General features: G+C 34.4%; 2 protein-coding genes and 1 long non-coding RNA gene across 3 annotated transcripts; all 3 read left to right on the top strand.

Annotated features, from left to right (window-relative positions):
• Positions 1–2,550: 2,550 nt before the first annotated feature.
• Positions 2,551–6,954, top strand: SDP6 (FAD-dependent oxidoreductase family protein). Its single transcript, XM_078311602.1, has 7 exons — positions 2,551–3,054; positions 3,520–3,993; positions 4,460–4,791; positions 4,883–5,043; positions 5,185–5,440; positions 5,758–6,055; positions 6,654–6,954. Exons 1-7 carry the CDS (start codon positions 2,691–2,693, stop codon positions 6,659–6,661), a joined length of 1,893 nt encoding a protein of 630 aa, XP_078167728.1. The 5' UTR covers positions 2,551–2,690; the 3' UTR covers positions 6,662–6,954.
• A 2,382-nt stretch (positions 6,955–9,336) lies between these two features.
• LOC144562153 (lactoylglutathione lyase family protein / glyoxalase I family protein) lies at positions 9,337–14,291 on the top strand. Its single transcript, XM_078311315.1, has 8 exons — positions 9,337–9,463; positions 9,552–9,671; positions 11,916–11,977; positions 12,068–12,128; positions 12,213–12,292; positions 13,530–13,600; positions 13,711–13,800; positions 14,019–14,291. Exons 1-8 carry the CDS (start codon positions 9,368–9,370, stop codon positions 14,117–14,119), a joined length of 681 nt encoding a protein of 226 aa, XP_078167441.1. The 5' UTR covers positions 9,337–9,367; the 3' UTR covers positions 14,120–14,291.
• A 10,518-nt stretch (positions 14,292–24,809) lies between these two features.
• Positions 24,810–25,328, top strand: LOC144561567 (uncharacterized). The gene is made up of 3 exons (XR_013513884.1): positions 24,810–24,960; positions 25,043–25,188; positions 25,267–25,328. It is a non-coding gene; the product is annotated as an uncharacterized LOC144561567 (long non-coding RNA).
• The last annotated feature ends 1,711 nt before the right edge of the window (positions 25,329–27,039 follow it).

Genomic DNA, 27,039 nt, shown 5'->3' with positions numbered 1-27,039 from the left:
ATTTACTTGCTCGCACGCTCAACCTACAAAATTACTTGGCTAGCGAGTCCTTCCACAACTCTTGAACTCTCTCTTACTTGTTTCTGTCTCTCGAATTGAAGGCAGAATATCTAGTCTTTTATGGAGCAAGACGATGGAGAATGATCATGATGAGTCCAAGGTTATGGAGACCCAACCCTTTTATAGCAGTGCAAAACTTGTGTTACAAGTTTGCCTAGTTAAAACTTGTGAGACAAGTTTGCCTAAATTTATCACTGCTATTATTTTAATCAACTATAATCGGTCCATTAACAATTATAATTGATTAACATTATTTTATATGTATTCGTATCCAAAACCTTATTTAAATACGTATAATGCCATGACTTAATTAATCACATTGTTTGGCATATTTTAATAATTACATAAATGTAATCTTGCGACAGTATTTGATATCATAATCATAATGCACGTATGTCCAACTTAATTATTGTAATTAGACGTCTCTAAATCCAACACTAGACTGTCCTATATGTTTTAACATTTTATATTAAAAAGACCTTGTGCATTCTACTTTGGTAAGATTGATCCCAGTTATAATTAAATGGTATAAATTGCAACTCAAGATTCAAGCTACATAGAATCCAGACTCCAAATCAAAGTAGAAATACTTGTATCCTTTTCTTTTCTCTAATGTTTCTGAGTTCATATCTTTTGAGGCTGTGTTTCAGACGAGGGGACGCAGAGGGAGGGAGTGACAAATTTACTGTACGGACATGAGAATCGCAAAATTAGGACTGATAAGACAAACTCACCTGCTCCAGAAGGGGAGAATCGGAGAGGGAGTGGACAGGAATGAAAGAGAATGAGTATTGTTCAGAGGAGAGCGTCACGTGAATTTTAGTAAAATCTATCACCTCCAAATCGGAATATAGGTTTTACTTTTCAGAGGATTCGTCTCCCCCATCGCCGTCCCCTTCCCTCCCTTTAATGAGTTGTTTTCCCTCTGATTTTGGAGTACACCATATATAAGGTAACAAAATCCGAACAATTTAGTCAAAATTCGGTCCAATTTGATGTGAAATGAAATGTATGAAGCTCTTTTAATATCGCGCTTATACTGATCTAAACAGTCCATTTCTACACAAGAGATATAACATTAACTTAGGGTATGATTCGTGGAATGGGCTGCCAATCAAGGCCATAAAAAATGATGGACCGCGACCGTCGCTTCAATCAATCTCATTACGTGATATGATCACACGGTGACCTAGATTATTTCCATTTCCGGTCCATGAAATACCTGAGTTCACAGATCATGAGGATCGACTAATTTGGTACTGGAGTAGAGATGGAATTTATTCATCCAACTCGGTTTACAAGGTTATGGCAACAGGAGGATTGATCAGATGGCAATACAAGGATATTTGGAGCAGCTATGCACCAACCAAAGTTAAATTCTTTATTTTCTTATGTCTTCATCAGAAAATATTAACCCATGATACTATGTGTACAAGAGGAATGAACTGCCAATTGGAGTGTGCAGTATGTTAAGATTATCCCCTCGAAACAGCCTTCCATGTCCTATTCCAGTGCATGTATGCTTCTCGTGTTTGGGGTTGTATGGGACTGCTTATTACTCATGCGAATTCAATGTTTGAAACATGGGACAAATCATGGGCTTCATATAAGAGAGTGGTGAAACAAGGTTTATGGCGGTACTGTGGAATATTTGGAAACAAAGGAATGATACTATATTCAAAGGGAAGAGAGTGCATCCAGTGGTACTTGCAGCGCAAATTCGAGAAGAGACTGAATTGTGGTTATCTTGTTGTAGGCGAGGTAGTGTGGCAGTTGCCAATGTTGTGTAGTTTAGTAAGTTTTTAGGAGACTGTTTTTGTTGTTTTTAGTAAGTGTTGTAAATTACGGTATGCGCTCATCGAACAGATAAAGTATTTTTTTTAGTAATTAATCGGAATTAATTAGTAACGATAAGTTAAAATTAAAAATAATTAGTTAATTAATTGAAAAATCCGTAACTGATCACCACAACAACAAATTAGCTAATTAATCGATCTAAATGGATCGTTTTTTTACAAAACTGCACCCCACGATTGGAGCAGAAGGATCAATTTCTTGGCGGAATATTTGGAGTGGTATTGTGGAATCTGACTTGTACAGATCCGGTGCTTCGTTTCTTTTTAATTCCTTCTCTAATTTCGATATTTGCAAATTGCAAGTGATTATGTTTTGACTTCTAGAAGAAATAATAAATAATAAAAGGAATCGCCAATAAATAAAATAAATTATATAAAAAATATAACCAAAGAATTTAAAACCACAACAAAGCCCGTTCCCTCGAATAGAAAGCAAAACCAAAACCAAAACCATCAGTGCGTATCCTCTGAGGTATATCATATTTTGCGTGACCGACGTGTCCGGTGTCTATTCGGGGATAGCGCAGGGGCAGTATTATTATAGCTTTGAGATTCGTGTAACCGTATCTGAACAGTTGAGATTTTCCAGAAAGTCACGTAAAATATGAGATATCTCAGAGGATGCGAATTTTTGATTCATAGCATTTAGCAACTGGCTGTGTGAGAAAGAAGCAAGCAACAGTCTTTTATTCCCTTTTTGATCATTTTTTTATAGTCCAACTTTTCGTCTAAATAGAAATAGAAGAGAAGGAATAAAGAATAGGAGCCTCGCTCATGGCTTCTACAGCCTTTCGTTTGAGGCGCATCGGTGCCATCATAACCATCTCTGGCGCCACTTTGGCCGCCACCGCGACCGCTGCCTCAGCTCAGTCAAACGGCGGAGATGGGACGGCGCTGGTGGCAGCGCGGCAGAGAGTAGCTGATCCGGCTGCGGTTGTGCCACGGCGGAGCGTGCAAGAGGCAGCGCTTGCAGGTACTAGTCGAGTTAACCCGCTTGATGTGCTTGTGATCGGAGGTGGCGCCACGGGATGCGGGGTGGCGCTTGACGCTGCCACCAGAGGGTTGCGGGTTGGTCTGGTTGAGAGAGATGATTTCTCTTCTGGTACGAGCTCGAGGTCTACGAAGCTCATCCATGGAGGTCAGTGCTTTTTGATCTGTTTCACTGGCAGAATAACATTGGGATTTGTTTACACAATTAAATTGTTGCTCTTGTTAAGAAGGAATTTTTGCATTCCTGATGTATTTCCAGTTGTATAGAAAGACCTAACCATTTAATTATCACCACCTTTAGATTGGTTGTGGTCCATTCCTTATTCTTGTTTTCTTTTTAATATAATATCATGTGCTAATGCAGATTGGAATTTAAAATCTCTCCAAACCGACAACTGAAAGTAAAAAATAAAATAAAATGCACTAACTGATAATTCATTGCTGGGATGCAACAAAAATTTCATAAAGGCCTTTAATATCTGCAATTTTTGTTCCAAAATAACGTTTAAGCCAGACTGCATTGAGAACTAGATTAAATTATATTAATATTGGTAGAACCACCAAATTTCCCTGGTATGTGACATTACTTATATTTTGCATACGTCAAATTCAGGAGTTCGTTACTTGGAAAAGGCTGTATTTAATTTAGACTACAGCCAATTAAAACTTGTATTTCACGCGCTAAAAGAGAGAAAGCAAGTGATCCAAAATGCACCACATCTCTGCCATGCTTTGCCGTGCATGAATCCATGCTTCAGCTGGTTCGAAGTAGTGTACTATTGGTCGGGCCTAAAGCTCTACGATCTGGTGGCAGGCCGACAAATGCTCCACCTGTCGCGATACTATTCAGTGGAGCAGTCAGCACAGTTATTCCCCACACTAGCCACGAAAGGAAAGGGTAGGAGCCTGAAAGGTACGGTGGTTTATTATGATGGTCAAATGAATGATTCAAGGCTGAATGTGGGGCTTGCATGCACTGCTGCTCTGGTGGGTGCTGCAGTGCTAAATCATGCTGAGGTCGTTGAGCTTATAAAGGATGAGGTTGATGAGAGAGTGGTTGGTGCGAGAGTAAGAGATACGATTTCAGGTTAGAGAAAGTCAGGTCTTTGCATATTTCATCTCTTTTTGTTTCTTTTTAGGTGTTACAATGCTGGAGCTTGTTACCCTGCTATAAGTATATGTACCAACCAGATAAATTTTATTCAGCTTTTTTCGTGGGCCTTTGGTTTTACAAGAGGTTGTAGACATGAATTGAGGCCTAATGTGAACTCAGTATAAACTGGTCAATACCAGCATTTGAAACTTCCGAGTGGTGACTGATAGGCACGATTCGTCCATGCATATTGCTTCCAACATACAGTACACTAACTTTTTTCTTATTTGGAAAAGAGTTTTAAGTAGTGCTTGGTTTTGTTGAAACAAACAATTACTAAATATTTCCCAAATCAGAAAGCGACATTGCTGTTCGAAATCTGGAGTCCTCACTGGTTATCGTTATTTTCTTCTTCTTATATGTATAACATACAACATAAACTCTAAATCATATCTGTCAGGGAAAGTGTTTGATACATATGCAAAGGTTGTGGTCAACGCGGCAGGCCCATTCTGTGATGCAGTTAGAAAAATGGCGAACAAAGATGCAGAGCCCATGATATGCCCAAGTAGCGGGGTCCATATAGTGTTGCCTGACTACTACTCCCCAGAAGGGATGGGTCTGATTGTACCAAAAACAAAAGATGGTCGAGTTGTGTTCATGCTTCCCTGGCTGGGTCGGACCATAGCAGGGACCACTGATTCGAGCACCACAATCACTATGCTTCCTGAGCCTCATGAGGATGAGATTCAGTTCATTTTGGATGCCATTTGTGATTACCTCAATGTCCAGGTTTGTTGTTTGAACATTCATGTTCTCCTTTAGTTCAAGTGTAGGATCAGGAGCATAGGAATTACCAGTCCTTTTTGTTTAAATTTCTTAGGTGAGGCGTTCTGATGTTCTCTCTGCATGGAGTGGCATACGGCCATTGGCCATAGACCCTAATGCAAAGAGTACTGAGAGTATTTCTAGAGATCATGTTGTCAGTGAAGATTTCCCTGGATTAATCACAATTACCGGTGGAAAATGGACCACTTATAGAAGGTTAAAAGAAAAACTAACATATTACTTGACATTATTTTTTTTTCTTTATGAGTTGCTTCTGGTGTTTTGCTGGTTTTTACATTTTCAAAATTCTCATTGACTTTTTCCTCTACTTAAAATTTAAACTTTTGTATGCAATAGCATGGCTGAAGATGCAGTTGATGCGGCTATAAAATCAGGCAAGCTAAAAGCACAAAATGGGTGTGTGACCGATCAGCTCCGTATTGTAGGTGCTTATGGGTGGGACCAAGCATCATTCACTGTCCTTGCTCAGAATTATATTCGCATGAAGCAGACTAAGGGGAAAGTTATTCCAGGCGCAATGGGCACTGCTGTTTCCAAGCACTTATCTCATGATTATGGGTCTGCATCTGAACATGTCGCAGCAATTGCTCAGGTACATTTTTTTTGGCACAGTCAGACCAAACAAGCTGTTTCAGAATGGGATCTATGTATCATTGTTTTCTACTGTTCTATGTTTGCATGTTGTAATTGATTGCTTCCCTCAAATTTGGTACCCTGTCAGTCAGTGACATTATGGGTACGAACTGCTCCCAACTGGTTGAGTGTTTTTGTATGTGGTTCTTTTCACTTTTGTTTATCCTGCTTGACTTGTGATATTTACATGCCTTATTTTCTGTTTCTTTTGTTTGAACTATACATATATTTATTCTTACTTGCCAGTAAATACAATATATATTTCTTCTATTATAGAATGAGAATCTAGGGAAGAGGTTAGCTCATGGGTACCCGTATCTTGAGGCAGAAGTTGCTTATTGTGCGCGTAACGAGTACTGTGAATCTGCAATTGACTTCATTGCCAGGAGATCCCGGCTCGCATTCCTTGACACGGACGCAGCCAGACGGGCACTGCCACGGATAATCCAAATCCTAGCCACTGAGCACAACTGGGACAAGTCCAGGCAGAAGCTGGAGTTGCAAAAGTCAAATGAGTTCTTGGAGACCTTTAAGTCTTCAAAGAATGCACAGTTTAGGGATGGGAAGCACAATGGTAAGTTATCTTCTTTCAATTATCTTAAAAGCTCTCTCATTGCATTTTATTCCAAGGAAGGCTGATAATTGCTGCAAAAATAAATCACCAAAAGTTAATGTCTGTGCTATGCTGATGTTTTGCGGTCCAAAAGGTGTTCCATATCAATGATACTACAGGGAAGAAAAACATGGTTATACTATTACAAATGAAGTTCATTGGCTGCAGTTTAGTGATATTTGGGGCTGAAGTCAGGGGAGAAACTAAAAAATTTAGATTCGGGGGGGGGGGGGGGGGGGGGGGGGGGGGGTCGAAATGTAAATACAAAATATATGTAGCCACTGAAATTTGAACCCAAGTCTCTACAATCACAAAGCGAAATCCTGACAACTAGGCTACAAGCACACATTTAACATTTTACGTAGGAGGCTAAATATAAAATCTTTAAAAAAAAAGGAACATCAATGATTAAAAAAATTTAAAATCATGGAGGTGGCTAATCATCACTGGCTTGATTTTGGATTTTAGATTTGCCCTTGGCTGAAATTATTTCCCTTTGGGTTTTTTTTTCTCTTGCTACTTTTTCTAATCCCTTGTATCTTTCTTATTGTTTTTGAAGGGAAGTGAGTCAAAATTGAAGCTCTGAAGAGTAGAGGATCTCCATAGAATTTTTTTTTCTTGCCTTTTCTTTCTCTTTTTGATGAAACCACGAAAGAAAAGTTGTCAATAAATTTGTCTCTAACAAAAGTAACTGATGCACATAATAATAATACAAAGCTGAAGCTAATGTGCAGCTGAAGGAGAAAAGAGTATGTAGATGCTGATACTAAGCTTTCGGCAATTTTTTGTTCTTATAGAATCAATTCAACACAGTTTGTGAATGGATCTCTTTGAAAAAACAAATGAATAAAGTTTCTGAATGACAAAGCATTTCTAGTTGCGTTTTATGGTTATTCAAATCTTGTCATCCTGAAGGATTTGCATTCATTGGTTAAATTCAAAAAGTGTATGAATAATTTACATTATCAACTAACGTTTCATCTCCATTCCATTATTAAGCACGTTGGGCGTCCGATCCGCCAACGGTTACGATTGATAGATGAAGTTTTGAATTTAATCTCATCCATCTAATCACATAATTGGCCTTCTATTAATTAAATGCATATTTTTTATGTGTAGAAGTTTAAATTTAGTTAAAATAAAATTCGTCACACGTATAACCACATACTATGTTACAATTAAATTTGAGCCAACTAAGTCTTTTAGGAAAAATTTTTATATGAAATATGTTTCCTTATTTCTTCTTCTTTAATTGAGTAAATTCTGCATATATATTTCCTTACTCCTTCAATTAAACATAATGAAAATTGATATTTCTTTTCCTTATATCTCCTTATTTATTTCTATACAAATTTTCACGTCCTAGGTGCCGATTCTAACAAGTTTTTTTTTTTTTTTTTTCAATTAGTGCAAAGCAGTGGTGAGAGATTTTTTTTTTTTTTAGGCTATATTCCTCTCATCGTTAAAGAAACTATTGTGCCAAATCAATTAGAATAATCAGATAAGTAATCATTGTGGCCTTGTGGGACCCGCCAATATTTATTAGATCTCCAAATAATAATCAATACAACCAAATAGAATTGGAAACATATTGTTCATACAATTTTTGCTATGATTTAAGCAATCAATAAATATTTATTAATATCCATACGAATCAAACTATGAAATTGACAAATAAAACACAAAAATAGAAAACAAAAATAAAATGAAAATCATACGGCCCAAAGCCCCAAACTATGAAATTGACAAATAAAACAAAAAATAGAAAACAAAAATAAAAATCAATATTCTTAATTTAATAGCATAAATTCAAATGAAATCTCTTATGAACCGTTTATTATTATTATTATTGTTGTTGAAATCTCTCATGAACTGTCTATTGTTATTGTTATTTATTATTACTATTACTATTACTATTACTATTACTATTATTATTATTATTATTATTATTATATCAATATAGCTAGAATAAAAAAAATATAAAAAAAAATCATTTAAACTAAGCATAATAATGACATTATTTTCAGAAGTCATATTAAGGTCTTCATTTTCATTCACTGGTTCATTAACTTGAGGGGCTTGATTGTGCGTTCATAGTTAATTTGTGCTTTTTTTATGCTTTGACAAGTTCAAATTTAGAAGAATCTCATTTGCTAGAACTTAATGTTTTTAGTTTTCTTTGTCGTTGAGACCTGTCCTTGTTGAGTGGGACTTTTGATTCGAGTATCAACTTAAAGCTTCCAAATGAAGTCTCAAAATTCAATTTTTTCATCAGTTTGTAGAATGACTAAAAATTTTCCAAGTACAAAACTTGTTTGGAATTGAGTCTTGGAATTAGATTTAAACATGATTAGAGTATCTTGTTCAGCAAAATAAGTTTCAAAACTTTGAAAACAACATATAGACATGTAAGAAGTGGATCAAATTTAAGGAATAAAATAATGTTTTTATGCATCAAGTCAAAAATTTTGCTAATTTTATTAGTTTTCATTTGGAGCAATTATAATATACTTTTTTTATTTTGTTTGTTCATTTTCATAAATATTGAACTACATCGAAGAAGATCACACTGACAATGATACTTCAAGATTTTTTTCATGTTATATTTGATTCATTTTTTTTTTGGAAGTAGAAACGTGGAGGTTAAGCCTTCCTATATCATTTGTTGTTGTTTCTTTTACTGTTATTTATTATTTGTCTCTTCGTTTTTTGTCATTTGGGTTTTTTTTAATTTCATTCATATTTATTAATTCTATGTGAATATAGCTTTTATCCGTTGAGCGATGACCCTTCCACTCGGCAATGTCGGGTCACTAAGAATCTCTTCATATTTTATTCAATCTCATAATATATCCTCAAAGGACACGATACTAATCTTTCATAATGCACTCATTGTCTGATTCCCTCTGATACTCTTTTCCCAATTATCAAAGTCTTTCGTAGTTGCTTTTCGTTCAAAGTCAAAAGAGTATTTTAAAATTAGTGAGGATATTGCTCTTCCATTTGATGAAGAGAATGATTTTTTCATATTTTATGTTATCGGACATATATAACTGCAATACTATGTTTCTGTGGCTGGTATAATTATGGGCCTTCTTTGTTATTAAATGAGCGTGGATTAATTATACCTATGCAACTCAACCGAAGTCTAGGCCCACATATATCTTTTTGGGCTGGGTCTACAGAACTGGAAGCCCAATTACCCTGATCTGCACTCGATCTCCATTTGAATTGCACTGGAGAGAACATAGTAGAACCGAACCAGCTTTGCTCATGGCAGCAATCTCGTCGCTCACTTCTTATCTCCGTCTCACCTCTCGACACTTCTCCATCTCCTCACGATCTATTCCTCCCTCGACCCGAATCCAGGTAGTACTAATTCGAAGGCAGTCGAAATTTGTTCTTGCAATTATTTGGGCTACTTAGCTGTTGAACTGTTTCGTGCATCGAGTTGCAGAGATTTGGTCGATTGCGTTCCTTTTCTGCGATGGCTTCTTCTAAGGAGTCGCCCTCCAACAACCCTGGCCTCCATGCAGAGGTTGATGAGGCCACCAAGAGCTACTTCTTGCAACAAACGGTATCAATTGCTTGCTAATATTATCTTATATTGGTTCAGGACCCAATTATTATAGATTTTATTTGAAAAACTCTAAAATCATCATAAACAACCGAAACAGTAAAACTGTAAATTTATATAGTCTCTACATTTGAGATGTAAATAATTGTAATAGAGTGGAAAAGAGGTTCTATTCCTACCGAAGAAGAAGGCCCTGTTCGGCTGCACAGTGGGAATGGGAATAGGAACGGGAATAGAAAAAGTTTGAACTGAAATTTACTGTTCACGTAGGAAAAAAAAAATTCAGTCTGAGTGAGTGGAATTGGGAATAGTGGAATTGGGTTTGAACTTTTGCAGTCAAACCCCTTGTTTTTTACATTTGGGTCCCTCCTCTATTCCTCCATGAGCCAATTCCCTATTCCATAGGAAAGGTGGAATAGAGGAATTAGCATTTTTCATGAGATGGATTTAGCTCATTTACCTATACTCTTCCACTCTTTCACCATCAACCGAACACGACCGCAATTGTGAGGAACTGAAGCCTATTCCAAATTCCACTTTTCCTCACTTTTTCTCTATTCCAATGGTTTGCCGAACGGGCCTGGGTGAACTGATTGAAATTAGATGGTATGGATAAGATTTATCGGGCCACATTAATTCAAATGAACTGGATAATTTGGATTGAAATAACATTGTGGATGAGCCAGAAGTTATTCTAATGGCAGTCAAGTATCATACCAAATGTTGACATCAATATAATGATCATGTCAAAAACTTGGATTCTAACTATGGGTCTAAAAAAATTGAACTATCCTCACAATTTTATGGGAGTGAAATATAACTTTTCTTAAGAAAAATACATTTATAACACCAAAAGTACATACATGTATCATCAGATAAAAAATTGGACGCACATTGACTTCCATTTTTGTACTAGATCTCCCCATGAATGACACAATCATCCCAGGATAACAACGGTAGCAGATGAGGAAATGTCTCTTTTTATAAACGAATTGAAATTTACAACCATCTGTGTCGATGTGTTGCAGCTGAATTCCAAGTGATTCTTAAGTTGCATAGAATTTGACACAGAAGCAATGTATTGGAATGACTATGCTCCACAAGTTACTTTTTAGGTTTACAAATTCGTTCATCTTGATTTGAAATTTAATCAGGACATTGTCATTCTATTCATTGTTGATTTGATCATATCACTTCTGCAGTTGTATCCCTGTGTGGATGTGAATCTTTAGCAGTACTGTTATCTTTTTTACTGGTGCCTTGCGTATATTAATTAATCGTGTAACACAGAAAATAGCTAATAAGTTATTAGTAATGTATTGTTGATGTATTATTTTTGGAGGCATTATTTCTAGAGGATACGACCTTTATTGGGATAACTTAGCCTAAGGTCATTAATTATTCCCATGGTTCAGTTTAGTCAGATAATTTTGATTTGTTGTTGAATTAGGGTTTGGGCTGTCTTGGGTTGTTGCATAGGAGTGGAGGGGTTTTATGGGGTGTTTTAATTCAGATGTGGACTTGCTGATGCTTTCATTGTATGGGTGTATACATGTTTCTTCTTCAATAGAAGCGGTGGCAGAATTATGCCACTATTATTACAAAAAATACTCTGATTTGTTCTTCTACAGGCAATAAACTTTCCTTCATCTACTTCATATCAAATTCAATTTGTGTAAAATATTTAGGAATCAGTCTGTCAAGATATTTCTTCACCAGTAATAAATCAAGAAAATTGTTTCAACAGTGATCTTTGGGCAAAACATATTTTACATATTTACTTGGTTTTGAAATTTGAGAAGCTTTCACAAACTAATTCCATGCATTTGTATGAAAAGTGACGTATTAGGTGCACGATGCGTAAAGTTCATGACTTAAAATGCATGTTATGGAATGGTTCACTTGGCTAAAGATTTTTTATTATTGCGTGATTAGAATTTGGAAAAACAAACCAATTCCAACAAAATTTAAAGCATAGTGCTTTTGGAAGTCAAATTGAAGTTTACCGACGACCAAAATGAAACATAGATTATAACTCATTGACCTCTTGTGAAATCAAGTTATCTATATTTTGCAAGTACTCACATGGTCACACCATGCCACCTATATGCGCTGAAAACCATCTTTTTATTGTGATTTGTAAATTCTAGAAGGAAGCAATGTTTTTTTCCTAGTGTCTTTGTTTTGAAGTATATTGATGTGTGTTAATTTCCTTAATTGGGGTTACTTTGGTGTTATTTGTAGATGTTCCGAGTAAAGGATCCAAAAGTCAGCCTTGACTTCTACTCCCGTATATTGGGCATGTCGTAAGTTTACATCTCAATCAGTCATAGATTGTGTTAGATGCTGCCTACATGGGTATAGCTTCTAATTTAGTTGAGAATAAATCAACTCAGGTTGCTTAAGAGGTTGGATTTCCCTGAAATGAAGTTCAGTCTATACTTTCTTGGCTATGAGGTGAATCCTCTTATCTGACTATTTTTTTCTTAAAAAGTTGATCTTCTTATATACTTAATTAGTTATATTCTTTGCTTTTATCAGAATGTTGCATCAGCTCCAGTCGACCCAGTTCAGCGAACTGTGTGGACCTTTGGTCAGAAAGCCACCTTAGAGCTAACACAGTATGAATTTTTCTTTTTCGTTTTGGGTTTCTTTTGATACAGTTAGATTTTCTGTAATAAAGATATTTAACTAAAACCAATTATATCATTTATTCTGGCTTGACCTTGATTTAGGAGGTAGAACTAGGGTCTTCTTAAGTTCACCAAGCCTCTTTATGAACTAAACTCTAAAATCTATCGTATTCAAATGATGAATTTAACCCGTTGAAACCACCTTACGAGTGATGCATCTACATGCAAAAATTTAAACTTCCGAATTAATTTAGTATAAAGTCAAGCGGTCAAAATTAGAACGTATATAAATTAATTTTAATGCATTCATTTTTTGAACTTCTTTTGCCACTTGACTCTATAGAAAATTAATTAAAAAATTTAAAATTTTCGCATGTAGACGCATCACTCGTAAGGTGGATGGATTTCAACGATTTGGATTTGTCTTTTGATGCCAATGCTATAGGTTTTAGAGTTAAGTTTACAAAGGGACTTGGTGAACTTAAGAACACCCTAGTTCTACTCTTGATTTAGCCTTTCGTAATAGGTGTAAAGGTGAGGCTAAATTGGGTTAATTGAAGGCTGTGCTGTCCATTTGTGAGAAAATGAGCAAAATTTATTAGGCTTTACAAATGAGGCTTTAAGGAATTCTTGGATACTTGGAAAAAATTACTTGGGTTCAATATTCTCTCTGAGTTTAGGAAACATGTAAATGATCTTAAATAAAAGTGACTCAGCTAGGCATGAATTGCTCTTATACAAGGTAGGTATGGTGGTCCGGCATTGGCTATTTTACTCCAATACTTCATATAGGTATGTATCCGATATGGATACTTGTATGAATACGCATCGTAGGCATACATCATTACTCTAAATGGTTTGACTTGAGGATACGGTTAACAATACATGTATCCATGCATGAAAGAACAACTTCTGTTTACTTTGCATGTACTATTTGTAGATCCTCTAACTTCTAATTTTCTGTGTCAATAATTTTACAATGAAAAGTTGGATGTGGTGTATATTGTTTACTCATGTATTTTCATTTATTAAAAAGAAAAAAATACTATTAGAATTTTCAAAATAAAATATTATTTATGCATAAATATAATAGAAGGAATAAAATAACATATATAGAAGACATTGCTGTATCTGCATCATATTAGATATGATACTATCTGTTTTATGCAACTTGGGTCGTCAATTTTATGGATAATGATGTTATAATTTTCTGTTAATCATGTAGTAATTGGGGCACAGAAAGTGATCCTGAGTTCAAGGGTTATCACAATGGGAATTCTGATCCACGTGGCTTTGGTAATTCTTCATAAATATTTGTATCTTTATCTACTTCTAGTTTTTTACTCCTATAAGCCCCTCTTTAAATTATGTGCCTGTACATAATATCAAAACTGTTGTTGTTTCAGGTCATATTGGCATAACAGTGGATGATGTAAACAAGGCATGTGCTCGCTTTGAGAGTCTTGGAGTTGAATTTGTAAAGAAACCTGAAGATGGTACTTCTTTCTATGCGTTTTTCATTTAATATAATTAATTATAGATGCTGGAACTTCAGAGTACATTGTACCAGTACAAAAGGGTGGTTTGCCATTATTATTCGTTACAATGTATACAGTTGTTGATATTGTGCTGTTATTTGTTAAGCCAATTACGTCATGCATTCCTTGTTTTAATGAAAGATTATTTGACAAACTATGTGGAAATTTGCTTGTAGGGAAAATGAAAGGGATTGCATTCATCAAGGACCCTGATGGTTACTGGATTGAGATTTTTGACCTTAGTAGAATTGGAGGCGTGACTGCTGATGCATCTTGAGGAAAAAGCTGCTTTGGAAAATAAATTGCAGTGTTTTTAAATAAAATATCTTTTCTTTGCTATATTTAAAGCTTTATTATTTCTTTTTTCATGAACTCAAAAATCTCGGTTGGATAAATTTTTGAATTATGTGTTCACCAAAGTTGCTTTGATTAATGCTTTGTTTATGTATGTCTCACATTTGTACTTATTTTGTATGTTATTGTGGTGATCTAATTCTGATATAATTCCTCTGAGCAATTGTCTAAAGATTTTAATAGAACAAAAATAACTACATAAAAGGGTTGGTTGGTTGGTTGGTTGAAAATCACCAATATTATAAGATGTTCAAAACTACATCTGCTAACGAAATGATCTGTTAGCTTAACTTTTCCCAAGTAATTAATGATAAAAAGTCAAAAATATGCAACTTAGGTTTCTAAATTCTAATCTATCTTTCCAAATAAATACCTATTATAATAAGCTAATACTTACATAAACAAATGTTGGAGAAGACTTGGAGTGTTAAATTTAGAGCCTAAGGGTCTTCCCTTTTTCTCTAGTTAAGACTTCACCTTCAGCTTTGAAAACAAAGCCAATCATTAGAGACCAAATTGTAAAAGATTCAATCTTCGGCGGCATCTGCATGTGAAACACACTATTTATTGTCTTTGACGTATATGTCCATATAGTTCCATTATTTATGTATGTCTGCTCCTCTTGAATATGATTTTGCTGGTACAAAGCCTGCACAACCTCTCTGCTTCGCAATTTTTTAAATGGAGTATGGTTTGGATATATAATTATGTTTGGTTGTTGAGTAAGAGTAAGAGAGGCGAAGTAATCTTCTTTACTTCACACTTTAGCTGTTAAATAAAATAGATAGAATAAGAGGTGAGTTAATTCATAGCAAGTTACGCCACTTATTCAGATGGATTAACTTACTCTATGCTTATTTTTGTCTGCTTAGTTTTTCAAAATCTTACTCCAGATGAATTAATTTAAGCCATCACTTAAGGAAACAAATGAGAGGTGTAAATATATGAGAAGCAAGGTAGAGTAACCAAATTAATACTTCTTAAGATTTAAGTAGCGATCAAATATGACCTAAGAGAATAATACTAATTAGGGAATGTAATAATTATTATTATTTTATCTGCAATCTAAACTCATTTCCGTCTCCTCAGAATAATATAAGATTAGTGTTATTTTACAGATACAACATTTTATAGAAGAATAACAAATTATTATTTTTGAATTAACATTATTTCGAAGAATACAATCTAAATAACATTTGCATTATTTCAAATAGCACAAAATCATTACTCTTTTCGGAATATTCGGATTAGAACTCTTGTCATACAAAGCTTATAAGGGGCATGCATCACATGAATCAGGAGAAAGCATTTTGCTACAAAATTCTGTTCGAAAAATGGACGAAAAAAAAAATTTCAGGATACATTATATTCCTTATTCTGAAATATATTTAGCATGAACAAAAAAACAAAGCTCAATTTTGAATTAAAAAAAATGGTTTGAGAGGTTCGAAAACCGGTCGAAATCATTTTTATAAATATTTAAAACCAAAATGTCTGATCTCGTTTTATTTTAGGACAAGTTCATACATTTTGTGAGAAACGTTACAATAAATATGGCTTTCGAGAACTAGTTTTTAGTCTAGTGACAAAGACACATGACTCCTATGCAAAAAGTCATGGATTCAAAATTCACAAAGTGAAAAATTCTCCGTAATATAAACAAAATTTTTAAAAAAACTGATAGGTAAGACCTCCATCTTTTACTTCAAAAAAAAGATATGGCTTTGAGGAGGATATGTGCGCAAAAGCATTTTTATAAGTTTTAAAGGAGTGGAGACAAATGGCAGTCCACTTGGGTGGCATTTATAAATGTGCCAGCATTTAAAAATCAAGTGTTCCGACAATTGATTTTTTTAGTGCTTTAATTTATACAACTGCAAGACAATGGTCAATTATGTCATTAGAATGCCAAGTTTGTAGTCTTAGATCTTCTGTTAGTAATAACTATATGGACTCATGCATTTGCAATGTCTGAGACCTACATTTAATTCATTCTAAAAGAGGAGGTATCAAATTATACTTTTTTTTAATGACTCCGAATTACACTTCATATTTTACATTTTTAAAGTCCAAACAATTGATTCAAATTGTCCACATGATGAATATGTTAAAATGTGCTTGCAGATCAAATTTTACATTTTTTTTTGAATTTTTCTACTATTTATTAAGATGAATATACAATAATTTTATATGACAAATATATTAAAATGTGCTTTCATATCTCACTTTTTCTTTTAATTAGTTATACAATAATTTGTAACTTTTTAAATAATTCACCTTGCATAAAATGCCATATGGATTTATGACAAAGAATCAATTACAGTAATGATCAATATGATGACACAAGGCAGATATACGTCAAGATATATAAAAAATAAATAATTTTTTTGTTATTTTTTTTTCATTTCTACAGGCGTACTTGCAGAACACGCCTCTTTCAATTTTCTTAGTCCATGGTCCATACTAGGAGGTACAAAATCTGACTAAAGAAACAGAGAAACTAGGTAAGGTAGGTGAGGTTGTACGACTTTTGGCTTTGAGGCTGTTTATAGAGAGGGAAAGAAAAATACCAGTAGATAGTTAGACAGTTAGTTAGATAGGCCATGGACTTAATTCTATCTGTATGATTGATTCTACTGGCACATACTATTGCAGATTATTGAAAAATTTTTATCTGTAGAAATTATTAAAATCAGACGTATGAAAATAAAAAAGAGTATATTATTTTTAATAAATATAGAAAAATCTAGTTTATTGAGTATGATCCAAATATTATGGATCGGACTCGATGATTCAGATTCATGTTTTTTTTTTTTTAGTTTGGATTCAGATCGTCCGATTAGAGAAGAATCAAGCTCTGGTCCACATATGATCCTAAAAAAACATAATATTTGGATCTGGATCATTGAGTTAGATCCATATATTTTGGATCGGACTTAATGAGTCAGATCTTTCTATATTTATTGAAAATGAGACACTCTTTTTATTTCGGTACGTCTGAATTTAATAATTGAAAAAATTTCCAGTGTACCCAAGGAAACTTTGAAAATAACCATTATCCTCATACAAACATCTTAATATCTATTATTGAGTCCGGCTAGTATAACATCGGTGTCACACAACACTAACTTCAAAATTGATTGAATAGGCTTTAAATGACTAATCCAAACCGTTCAAACCAATTTACTTTATGAGTGATGCATTTACATGCAAACCTTTTCTATTTTCAAGTTATTTTAGTATCAAATCAAGCGGTTTGAAAATTGAAAAATGAATGTATTAAAATTAACTTAAAAACTCACCCATTTGACCTCTTGACTTGATACCAAATAAATTCAAAAGGTTATAAACTTTACATGTAAACGTACAACTAATGAAGTAGATCGGTTTGAACGGTTTGGATTCATCGTTTGAAGTCAATTCGATAGGTTTTGGAGTTGATATTATATAGACTGAAATGATACTGATGTTATAGTAGCCATACTCTCTAATATCTCCATAGAAATTTATAATTCTTTTCTTTATTCTCTTCTAATCATTAAATTTGTATTTTAGACAAATATGCCCCTTCTTTTCAAATGGAGATGTCCCTTTACATCAACAAGGGGATGAAATTGAACAAGAGAAAAAGAAACGCATTGCATTCTTTACAGAATTGAAGAAGCAGTAACTCAGGCTGTATGTCAGGCATCTCATTTCTTATGAAATCGCTGCTTAATCAAGCTCAACCGCAGTAACACAAAACCTGCGCTGCAAACCAGAACATGGTAGGAAATGTAGAATTTGTATCATCTACATTAACTCAAAGGGGAATCTTTAATTTGAGTTAATGAATCTTGATCATCCGATCTGTTTTTAAAATTCGTACAGACTAAATCCACATTAATATTAAAGGACTCCCTATATCATAAGCAGGGAACAGATTGACTCCGTTTAAAATCAGACAGTTGAGATTAATTGACAAAAGATTTCTTTTTGAGTTAAATATAGAGGATACGCATTCGGAAATGTGGCACAAAATAACTGAAGAATTTTGTTGGGTTCAGAGAATTGGGGCTCAATGAGCTTAATTCTGCCGAAATTTTTATGAATATCCAAAAAAAGAAAATTACGAAATCTACCCAAAAATTGAATGGATTTCAAAATCTACCCAATCCGATTACCAAATAACCAGATTTTCATCTCCTTTCCGGTTACTTAAATCCCGGCTACATGAAAAAAGTCTGATTACCAAATAACCAGAAAGAAGAGGATTGTCCGGTTATTTGGTAACCGGTTTCCGGGTTCGGTTATTGAGGAACCGAAAAGAATTTTTTTTTTCTTTTATAACTTGTGAAATTTGGTTTGTTTGTCCGTGAGGTGAGGTAGGGTATGCAGAAAGGGAGAGGGCAAAAGCGAGAGGAGAAAGGGTAAAAGCGAGAGGGAGAAAGGCAGAAAAAGAAGAGAAGAGAGGGTTGTGTCCGAGTAGCAAAGAAAAGAGAAGAGAGGCATCGGCATCAGCATCAGTTTTTTTTAATTTAATCTTTATCTTTTATTTCTAGAATATTAGAATAGTTCTGATTAGAATTATTTGGAATATTGTTTAGATTGTTTAGATTGAGAATATTAGTTCAATAATTTAGAACAGTTTAGATTGTTGTTCGAATAATTTAGAAAATTTCAAAACGGTTTAGATTATTGTCGAAATAATTTTGATAATTTCGAAATGGTTTAGATTAGTTTAGAAAGTTCCAAAAAGGTTTAGAAAATTGTAAAATAGTATAGAATAATTTAGAAAATTGTAAAATAGTATAGAATAATTTAGAAAATTTTAAAATGTTGCCCGAATAATTTAGAAAGTACCAAAATAGTGTAGAATAATTTAGAAAAGTTCCAAAATGGTTTAGAGTAATTTATAAAATTTCAAAATGATGAAGAATAATTTAGAAAATTCCAAAATGGTGTCCAAATAATTTAGAAAGTTCAAAAATGGTGTAGAATAATTTAGACAATACCAAATTGGTGCACGAATAATTTAGAAATTTTCAAAATGGTGTTAAATAGTTTAGAAAATTACAAATTGGTTCTGAAATGGTTTAGAATAATTTAGGTAATTTAAACTGGTTTAGAAAAAAAATAGAAAAATCTAAAACGGTTTAGATTAGTTTAAAAATTTCAAAAATAAAGAATTAATTTTGTAGTACGACAGACGAAATCAATGATCAAGTAGAGAGGGAGCGGGATAAATTTAGTGATCTGGTTTCTCAGGAGATAAGCATTTACTTATTTCATTTTTTCGTGACTTGTTCAGAAATCTCATCATGTTTTAATTTCTAATTTTTATTTTTGGTAATGTAGAATATGAAGGTTATAAACTGTTGGGGTTTTACGGTGCTGGTAACCAAAACCCGTTTAGACTTAAGTTGCGGAAAGAACGTAGAACAAAAATTTTTACTTCTAACTTAAGCCAAGGATTAAACGGGGCATGTCAGGAAACTTTCCAAGGCGGTCCACCTTCAGTATTCCTTTGGCATCAAAACCCAATTTAATCCTTTTACAGATCTACTCCATGATTGATTTCTAAAACTTTAATCTACTTACCAATTAAATAGATTAATATAACATATTTATACCATGTTTCCAAATCACAGTTGGAATGCAGACCGAGCGAGTAGAGCCTCACCAGGGAAGGAATCGACTCGGAGTATCACACGTGTGATACCTCTATAGGTTATCCACCAGGACTAACCAGAGAGTGGTTTATTTCTTTTGCCAGAAATACTATAAACCGCGGAATTCTGCAAAAACACTATTCACAGGGAAAAAGACGAAAACCCGTAAACACGAATTTTCGGTTACTCAGTTTCATCAATAAGCAAAAACTGACATATCGCGAAATTCGATAAAACACTATTCATCGATCCCGTAAATATACTCCACAACAACCCGCAAGATTATACGTCAACTACGTATAACTTTCTTTTCTCAACCGAAACACTATTTGGGAGAGAAACTGAGAAAGAGAGAAAATACCGATTCGATTCTGCACGAAACGATACAAGTGAATTAGCGATTTTTTCTCTCTACATGCACCCCTCTATTTATAGGCTTTTGAGGAGGTTCACAAAAGACCGAAATACCCCTCAACATATGCCTATTTACAAGATATGCCATTGAATGGATAAGGATGACATGTCATGTGGATAAGATCGATGACGTGTCATCTGAATAGGATCGATGACATGTCATGCGGATAAGGACGAATCTGAAAAGACCCGAATGCCCTCGGCCCGAATACAAATAATATTCGTATAATTATTCTGAATAATTATATATATTTTTCTTACGGTTGTTATTTCGGTAATTTATACAACGTGTCATGCACATTTATAAATTAACCGGTTAACTTTTATACAACGTGTCACACACGTTTATAAATTAACCAATGTTTTTGCTTGTTATTTTTACATAACATTTATAATTTAATTATAACACGTATAATTAATTATAACCATCTTACTATTGATCATAACCAATTTATAATCAATCACAATAAGATTCTCCGATTAACTCCTACATGGTGTGACCCGATAGGATCTGTGTTATGTTGGTAAATAGAATTAAAACTATTTTAACTTCTATAATCATGAGAGGCATCTGGCAAAACGCATCATGACCATCCAATTACACAGATGATGCTGTACAGTACAATATCACGATCCAGTAAACAATTTACTTGTGTCAGTTCTTTTGTCACATAGCTATCAGATTAGTTTCAAGGTAGGTGTGTGTCATCCTTGTAAACTTAATCTTTTCTTGATCTTGAGCAGATTATCAAATATGATTACTCTTGTAATCATACCGCGCGCTGATAATCTTACTCTATCAAGGGGCCCAGTGATGCTATAGCTCGTATAGAGATACGAGGGACAATAGTACTTTTGGTAAACCATCACTACCTCAGCTAAGCCATGTATACCGAAGAGCTACCGTTATAACTGCATTTTACCGACAGCGTTTGATAACAATCACACATATACATTTCTTAGTAGGAAAAATGAATACCTCATACTTTAGAACTTAACACTGAATGAAAGCATTAATGACACGAACACAATTCCGTATAATGTTTCATTCGGGGTCTGTCAGATATCATGTTCCTGGAATATATATCTATGTGATTAAAATGACAACTCCTTGTCTATGGTATGTAAAACTTGACCATCATTTAATCCACATACTAACTTTACAACGGTAATTAGTGTTCCTGCTAATTACCTTGGTCAGTGACATTTTAAGAGTATATATCATCTATATTATGGAGTTTCACAATTTCAGTCATGAACTCGAAATGATCCATAAATGCAATAATACTCAAGGCAACAAAATGATATTAATCATCCAATTCATGAAAAAAGCTTTATATAATCAAAATTATCGTATTATTGATTTCTAGATTATTACAAGCTAACATAAACGTGAAGCACTACCATTACCATACTAAGTACCACGGTTCATACTCTCAATTTTTGATTCGATTGTGCTTATACCAGATTGCATGCATGCCTCACAAAATGATCGATGCAGCGCTAATACATGGACTTGTGGAGCGGCGGCGTCCTGAGACGCACACCTTTCATCTTCCATTTGGAGAGATGACATGTATTAATTACTAAACTACTTCAAATAAATTTATTATTTGTGATAATTTGTTGACAATTCTAATAAAGAAATTTATATTTTTGTATTTAATAAATTACATTTACGTTGGAGGACGTGAACTGTTTGTGGGGTTTGCCCATTACGGGAGTCCCAGTGATGGAGAGTACAGACGGGACGAATGCAAAAGGCCGCCTCTTTGAGAAAAATGAACTTATGAAAAAATGGGGGCCTCAGGGGAACAAAAAAATACATGAGTTGACTTTCCTGAAATCTAAGTTCCGTGATCGATTTAAGAAGCTACCGGCCAAGCGCGATGATCGAACGCTGAAGTGGTAAGTATTATATATATATATATATATATAGAGAGAGAGAGAGAGAGAGAGATGGGCTATGGTGCATTGCAATGTATGGAGGGGTTTGTGCATTGGACCATAAATCTAAAATTCAAAATCCAAATGACCGATCCAAACTGTACATCTTGTTCTCCATATTAATATGTGCTTGAAGACCAAATTTTACATTTTTCTGAATTTGTTTACTATTTATTAAGTATTTTACAAAATTGTTGATCCAACGGTGGCTTAACAAAACAGTAAAATCAGCAGCCACCGTTGGATCAACAATTTTGTAAAATACTTAATAAATAGTAAACAAATTCAGAAAAATGTAAAATTTGGTCTCCAAACACATATTAATATGGAGAACAAGATGAACGGTTTGGATCAGTCATTTGGATTTTGAATTTTAGATTTATGGTCCAATGCACAAATCCCTCCATGCACTGCAATGCACCATAGCCCATATATATATATATATATATATAGGGTCTGTCTAAATTGCTGCTGGCAGCAGATCTGCCCAGGTGCTGCCGGGGCTATTTTTAGCCGTGTGATATCCAAACAACAAATCCAAACCATTAGATGTTTAATCTATATTATAATCTACTTGGAGACCAAATTTTACATTTTTGGAATTTTTTTTACTATTTATTAAGCTGGTTTGAAAACTGCTGATTTCAGTAATTTTCTACAGCATTGAAATAAGCAGTTTTCAAATCAGCTTAATAAATAGTAAAAAAATTCCAAAAAATGTAAAATTTGGTCTCCATGTAGATTATAATATAAATTAAACATCTAACGGTTTGGATTTATTGTTTGGACATCACACGGCTAAAAATAGCCCCGGCAGCACCTGGGCAGAACTGCTGCCAGCAGCAATTTAGCCACAGCCCTATATATATATATATATATATATATATATATATATATATATATATATATATATATGAGGTGGGCTACGGTGAGTTGCGAAGTAAAATGCGTTTCTACTTCACGCCGTATTTTTATTTTGAAAGTCCAAACAACCGATCCGAACCGTTAGATGTTTAATCCATATTGAAATGTGCTTGGAGACCAAATTTTACATTTTTTGGAATTTTTTTACTACTTATTAAGCATTTTTGAAAACTGCTGTTTTGCTGTGAACAGTAAAAAACAGTAAAATTTTCTGGACCATCAGATCAGCGGCATTCAAAATTGCTTAATAAATAGTAAAATAAAATCCAAAAAATGTAAAATTTGGTCTCCAAGCACATTTCAATATGGAGGACAAGATGAACAGTTCGGATCGACGTTTTGAACTTTAAAATCGCAAAATATCAGCGTGAAGTGAAATATATATATATATATATATATATATATATATATATATATATATATATATATATATAGAGGTGGGCTACGGTGAGTTGCGAAGTAAAGCGATTATTTTACTTCATGCTGATATTTGGCGATTTTAAAGTTCAAAACGTCGATCCGAACCGTTCATCTTGTCCTCCATATTGAAATGTGCTTGGAGACCAAATTTTACATTTTTTGGATTTTGTTTACTATTTATTAAGCAATTTTGAAAGCCACTGATCTGATGGTCCAGAAAATTTTACTGTTTTTTTACTGTTCACAGCAAAACATCAATTTAAAAAAATGCTTAATAGATAGTACAAAAATTCCAAAAAATGTAAAATTTGGTCTCCAAGCACATTTCAATATGGATTAAATATCTAACGGTTCAGATCAGTAATTTGGACTTTCAAAATAAAAATACGGCATGAAGTAGAAACGCGTTTTACTTTGCAACTCACCGTAGCCTAGCTCATATATATATATATATATATAGATGAGTGATTAAGTTACAACAATTTTTGAGTTACAACAAGTTACAACAATCATTTTCTATATTTTCAAAGTCTAAATCGTCAATCCAAACCGTTAGATGTGATCTTTATAATAAAATATACATGGAGACCAAATTTTACATTTTTTGGAATTTTTTTACTATTTATTAAGATGGGTACAAAAACTAGTCAAATTCAGACCATTGAATTTTGTACCCATCTTAATAAATAATAAAAAAATTCCAAAAAATGTAAAATTTGGTCTCCAAGCACATTTTATTGTGAAGATCACATCTAACGGTTTGGATAGACGATTTGAACTTTGAAAATATAAAAAATGGTTGTTGTAACTCAAAAATTGTTGCAACTTGATCCCTCCTCATATATATATATATATATATAAACTTATTCGTGCTTTAGTCTACCAATAATGTACTCACATTCTCTTGAAATTTGTTAGGTATGTTCGTGTATTTATCTTGGACCTATTGTCATCCAATTTGTTCCTAGACAGTGGCGAGGACGGGATACCGCTGTGGTATCTCGATCTAATTGTGGATTTGGACCAGCTGGTACAATACAATTGAGGTAGAGCGGTTCTTGCATATCTGTATTGACATCTATGTGTCGCTACCGATCCCGAGAGGAGATCTATGCATGGTTCAATGATGCTTCTGTAGCACTGGTCTTGGACCCGCTTTCCAATTCACCGGCCAAAACCTAAAACTAAAGACTGGGAACCTGCTTGAGGCACCCTATCAGTTGATACACGCGCATCATTTGCGTACAAATGGTGTTGTCCACACAAGTACGATGCATCCTCCCACGCCAAGACCATCGGTGCATGTATCCTGCGGGGCCAGTTTCAGGGACTGACGAAGGATCAGGTGAATTGGGAGCAGTTCGGGAGTGTCTACAACAAGCTTCTGAAAATGACTCAGGAGGGAAGGGTATGTTTTAATCAAGTTATTTATTTAGTTATATGTCACCATACTTATAAATTATAACTCACATTCTTAATAAATTTATCAGCCCTACTACTTTTATCGCGATCCACTGATATTTTATTGGATCGTTGAGCATACTTATCCGGATCGCTGCATGCAACAATTCAGATTATTTCAAGAGATTTCGGTGCTGGATCCACTGAATAGGCATACGCACGGTGAATTACAAAAGTAAGGTTTACTCACTGTTATTTTTCTTATTTATGTTAGTTAACTTTGTGTGTTAAATTGTTATAAAATTATGAACAGGTTGATGTTGGGCTCAAAGAAGAACGAGTTCTAGGCCACAAAATACGTGATTTATGTTCAGGAGGCTACTGCATATCAGGTGCAAGTAATCAGAGAAGGTTGCACGTTTGACCGAAATGACTCAGGTATTTAGAAATCATAATTGCTAAAATTGATGCTGTTTGTGTACAAGCAGTGTTTCAATATTCGGCCCAATATTTGGTTTCGAATATTCAGTTTCAAATATTCAGCCGAATATATTTTTTCGCATATTATCTATTCGGCAGAATATTTTCAAATAGAGAATAAGAATCCAAATAAGAACTGAATATTTTCTAATAGAGAATAAGAATCCGAATAAGAACCGAATAAGTTATAATTTCATTTATTTAAATTTGAACTTATGTTTTATTTATGCTTATTTGTAGTTTTGTAATTTGTACTGAAGGTTGTTAACTTGTTCTAACTTGTGTTATGTTTTATTTATATTTATTTGTAATGTTTATCTATGTTTATTATAGTTAGAGTGCCTATGATTTTTCATTTGAAAATCCAAATATATAAATCCGAATAAAAATCCGAATATTCGGCCACATACTGTATATTCGGTATTTGGTGGCTTTCCGAATACCGAATAAGAACCGAATATTAAAACACTGTGTACAGGCATTGCCTGGGATTGAGGAGTTGGCACACGGTGTCAAGATGTTCTTCACCAAGGGGTGGCGAAAGATTGTTAAAAAATTGATGAGGATAGGCTGGCGCCTCTGTGCGGCAAATGAAGGATGAGGTGAAGATTCTGGAAGATTGGGAAGCGGTCCCATCCAACGAGACTACTCCTGTTGGGGTGTATCCATATCCAGATCCACCTAGATTTGAAGGCCCAAATCCTTTTAAGGACTGGTTATACGATGACACCGAATGGAGAAAGTACATCCAAACAAAAGCATTTGCACTGGTAAATACACCACATCCAATCGCAGACCCCGGACATGTATATGCTATTGTACTTGAAAAAATTTGTTTGTAAACCATAACTTACCAAACTAACCTCTAATTATAGGTATCTCAGGATCAGAGGACGCAGTCAGGGATTAACATGTTTCAAACGCATGCACTGGGTTACGGCTTAAATTCGTCAGGATTACAACTTTTTTTTTTTATGAATTGCATAACTTTTTTTTATGAATTACAAGTATTTTTTTAGGAATTAAAACTGTGTATGAATTGCAGGTCAATCAGGATCAGAATAGACACAATCCGTCTTGGGCAGATTATCAGGAGTTGGGAATAGGCATATGCACCATTGATGATTTTCTGGAGTTTCAGGAGCAGGAGAATATGGAGTTTGCACGACGAGCATCTATTGAGAGTTTGCAGCATGAGCATGAGCATGAGGTTCCGATAACTAGTTGGTTGTTTGGAGGGCTATCTATCGATACTGGTGACACAGGGCCATCGACATCCCGTCCACCTGGTGGTGACGCAGGGGCATCCCCATCCTATTCACCTATTGGGACCCAGGTGCATCCACGTCCATCTAAAGGTAGCGCAGGTGAGAGAAGCCCACCACATGCTAACCAAGAAGAACAACTAGGAAATGGTCACAAGCGTCGCGTTCAGAGACAGCGCTTCTCGCATGGAGATTATCCCGGCCATATGCCCGGCCTTTGATCTATTTTCTTATCTTTTATCTATATCTGTATAATTCATCTATTTTAGTTGCACTGCCCATTACATTTGGCCTTTGGTTAATGGATCATCGAATGTTCTCGTTGAGCTGCCGAAAAAATT

This window comes from Carex rostrata, chromosome 11, assembly GCF_964058835.1.
Source record: "Carex rostrata chromosome 11, lpCarRost1.2, whole genome shotgun sequence".
Classification (NCBI taxonomy): domain Eukaryota; kingdom Viridiplantae; phylum Streptophyta; class Magnoliopsida; order Poales; family Cyperaceae; genus Carex; species Carex rostrata.
Note: the sequence above shows the minus strand (reverse complement) of the source record. Positions and strands in the feature narration are given on the sequence as shown.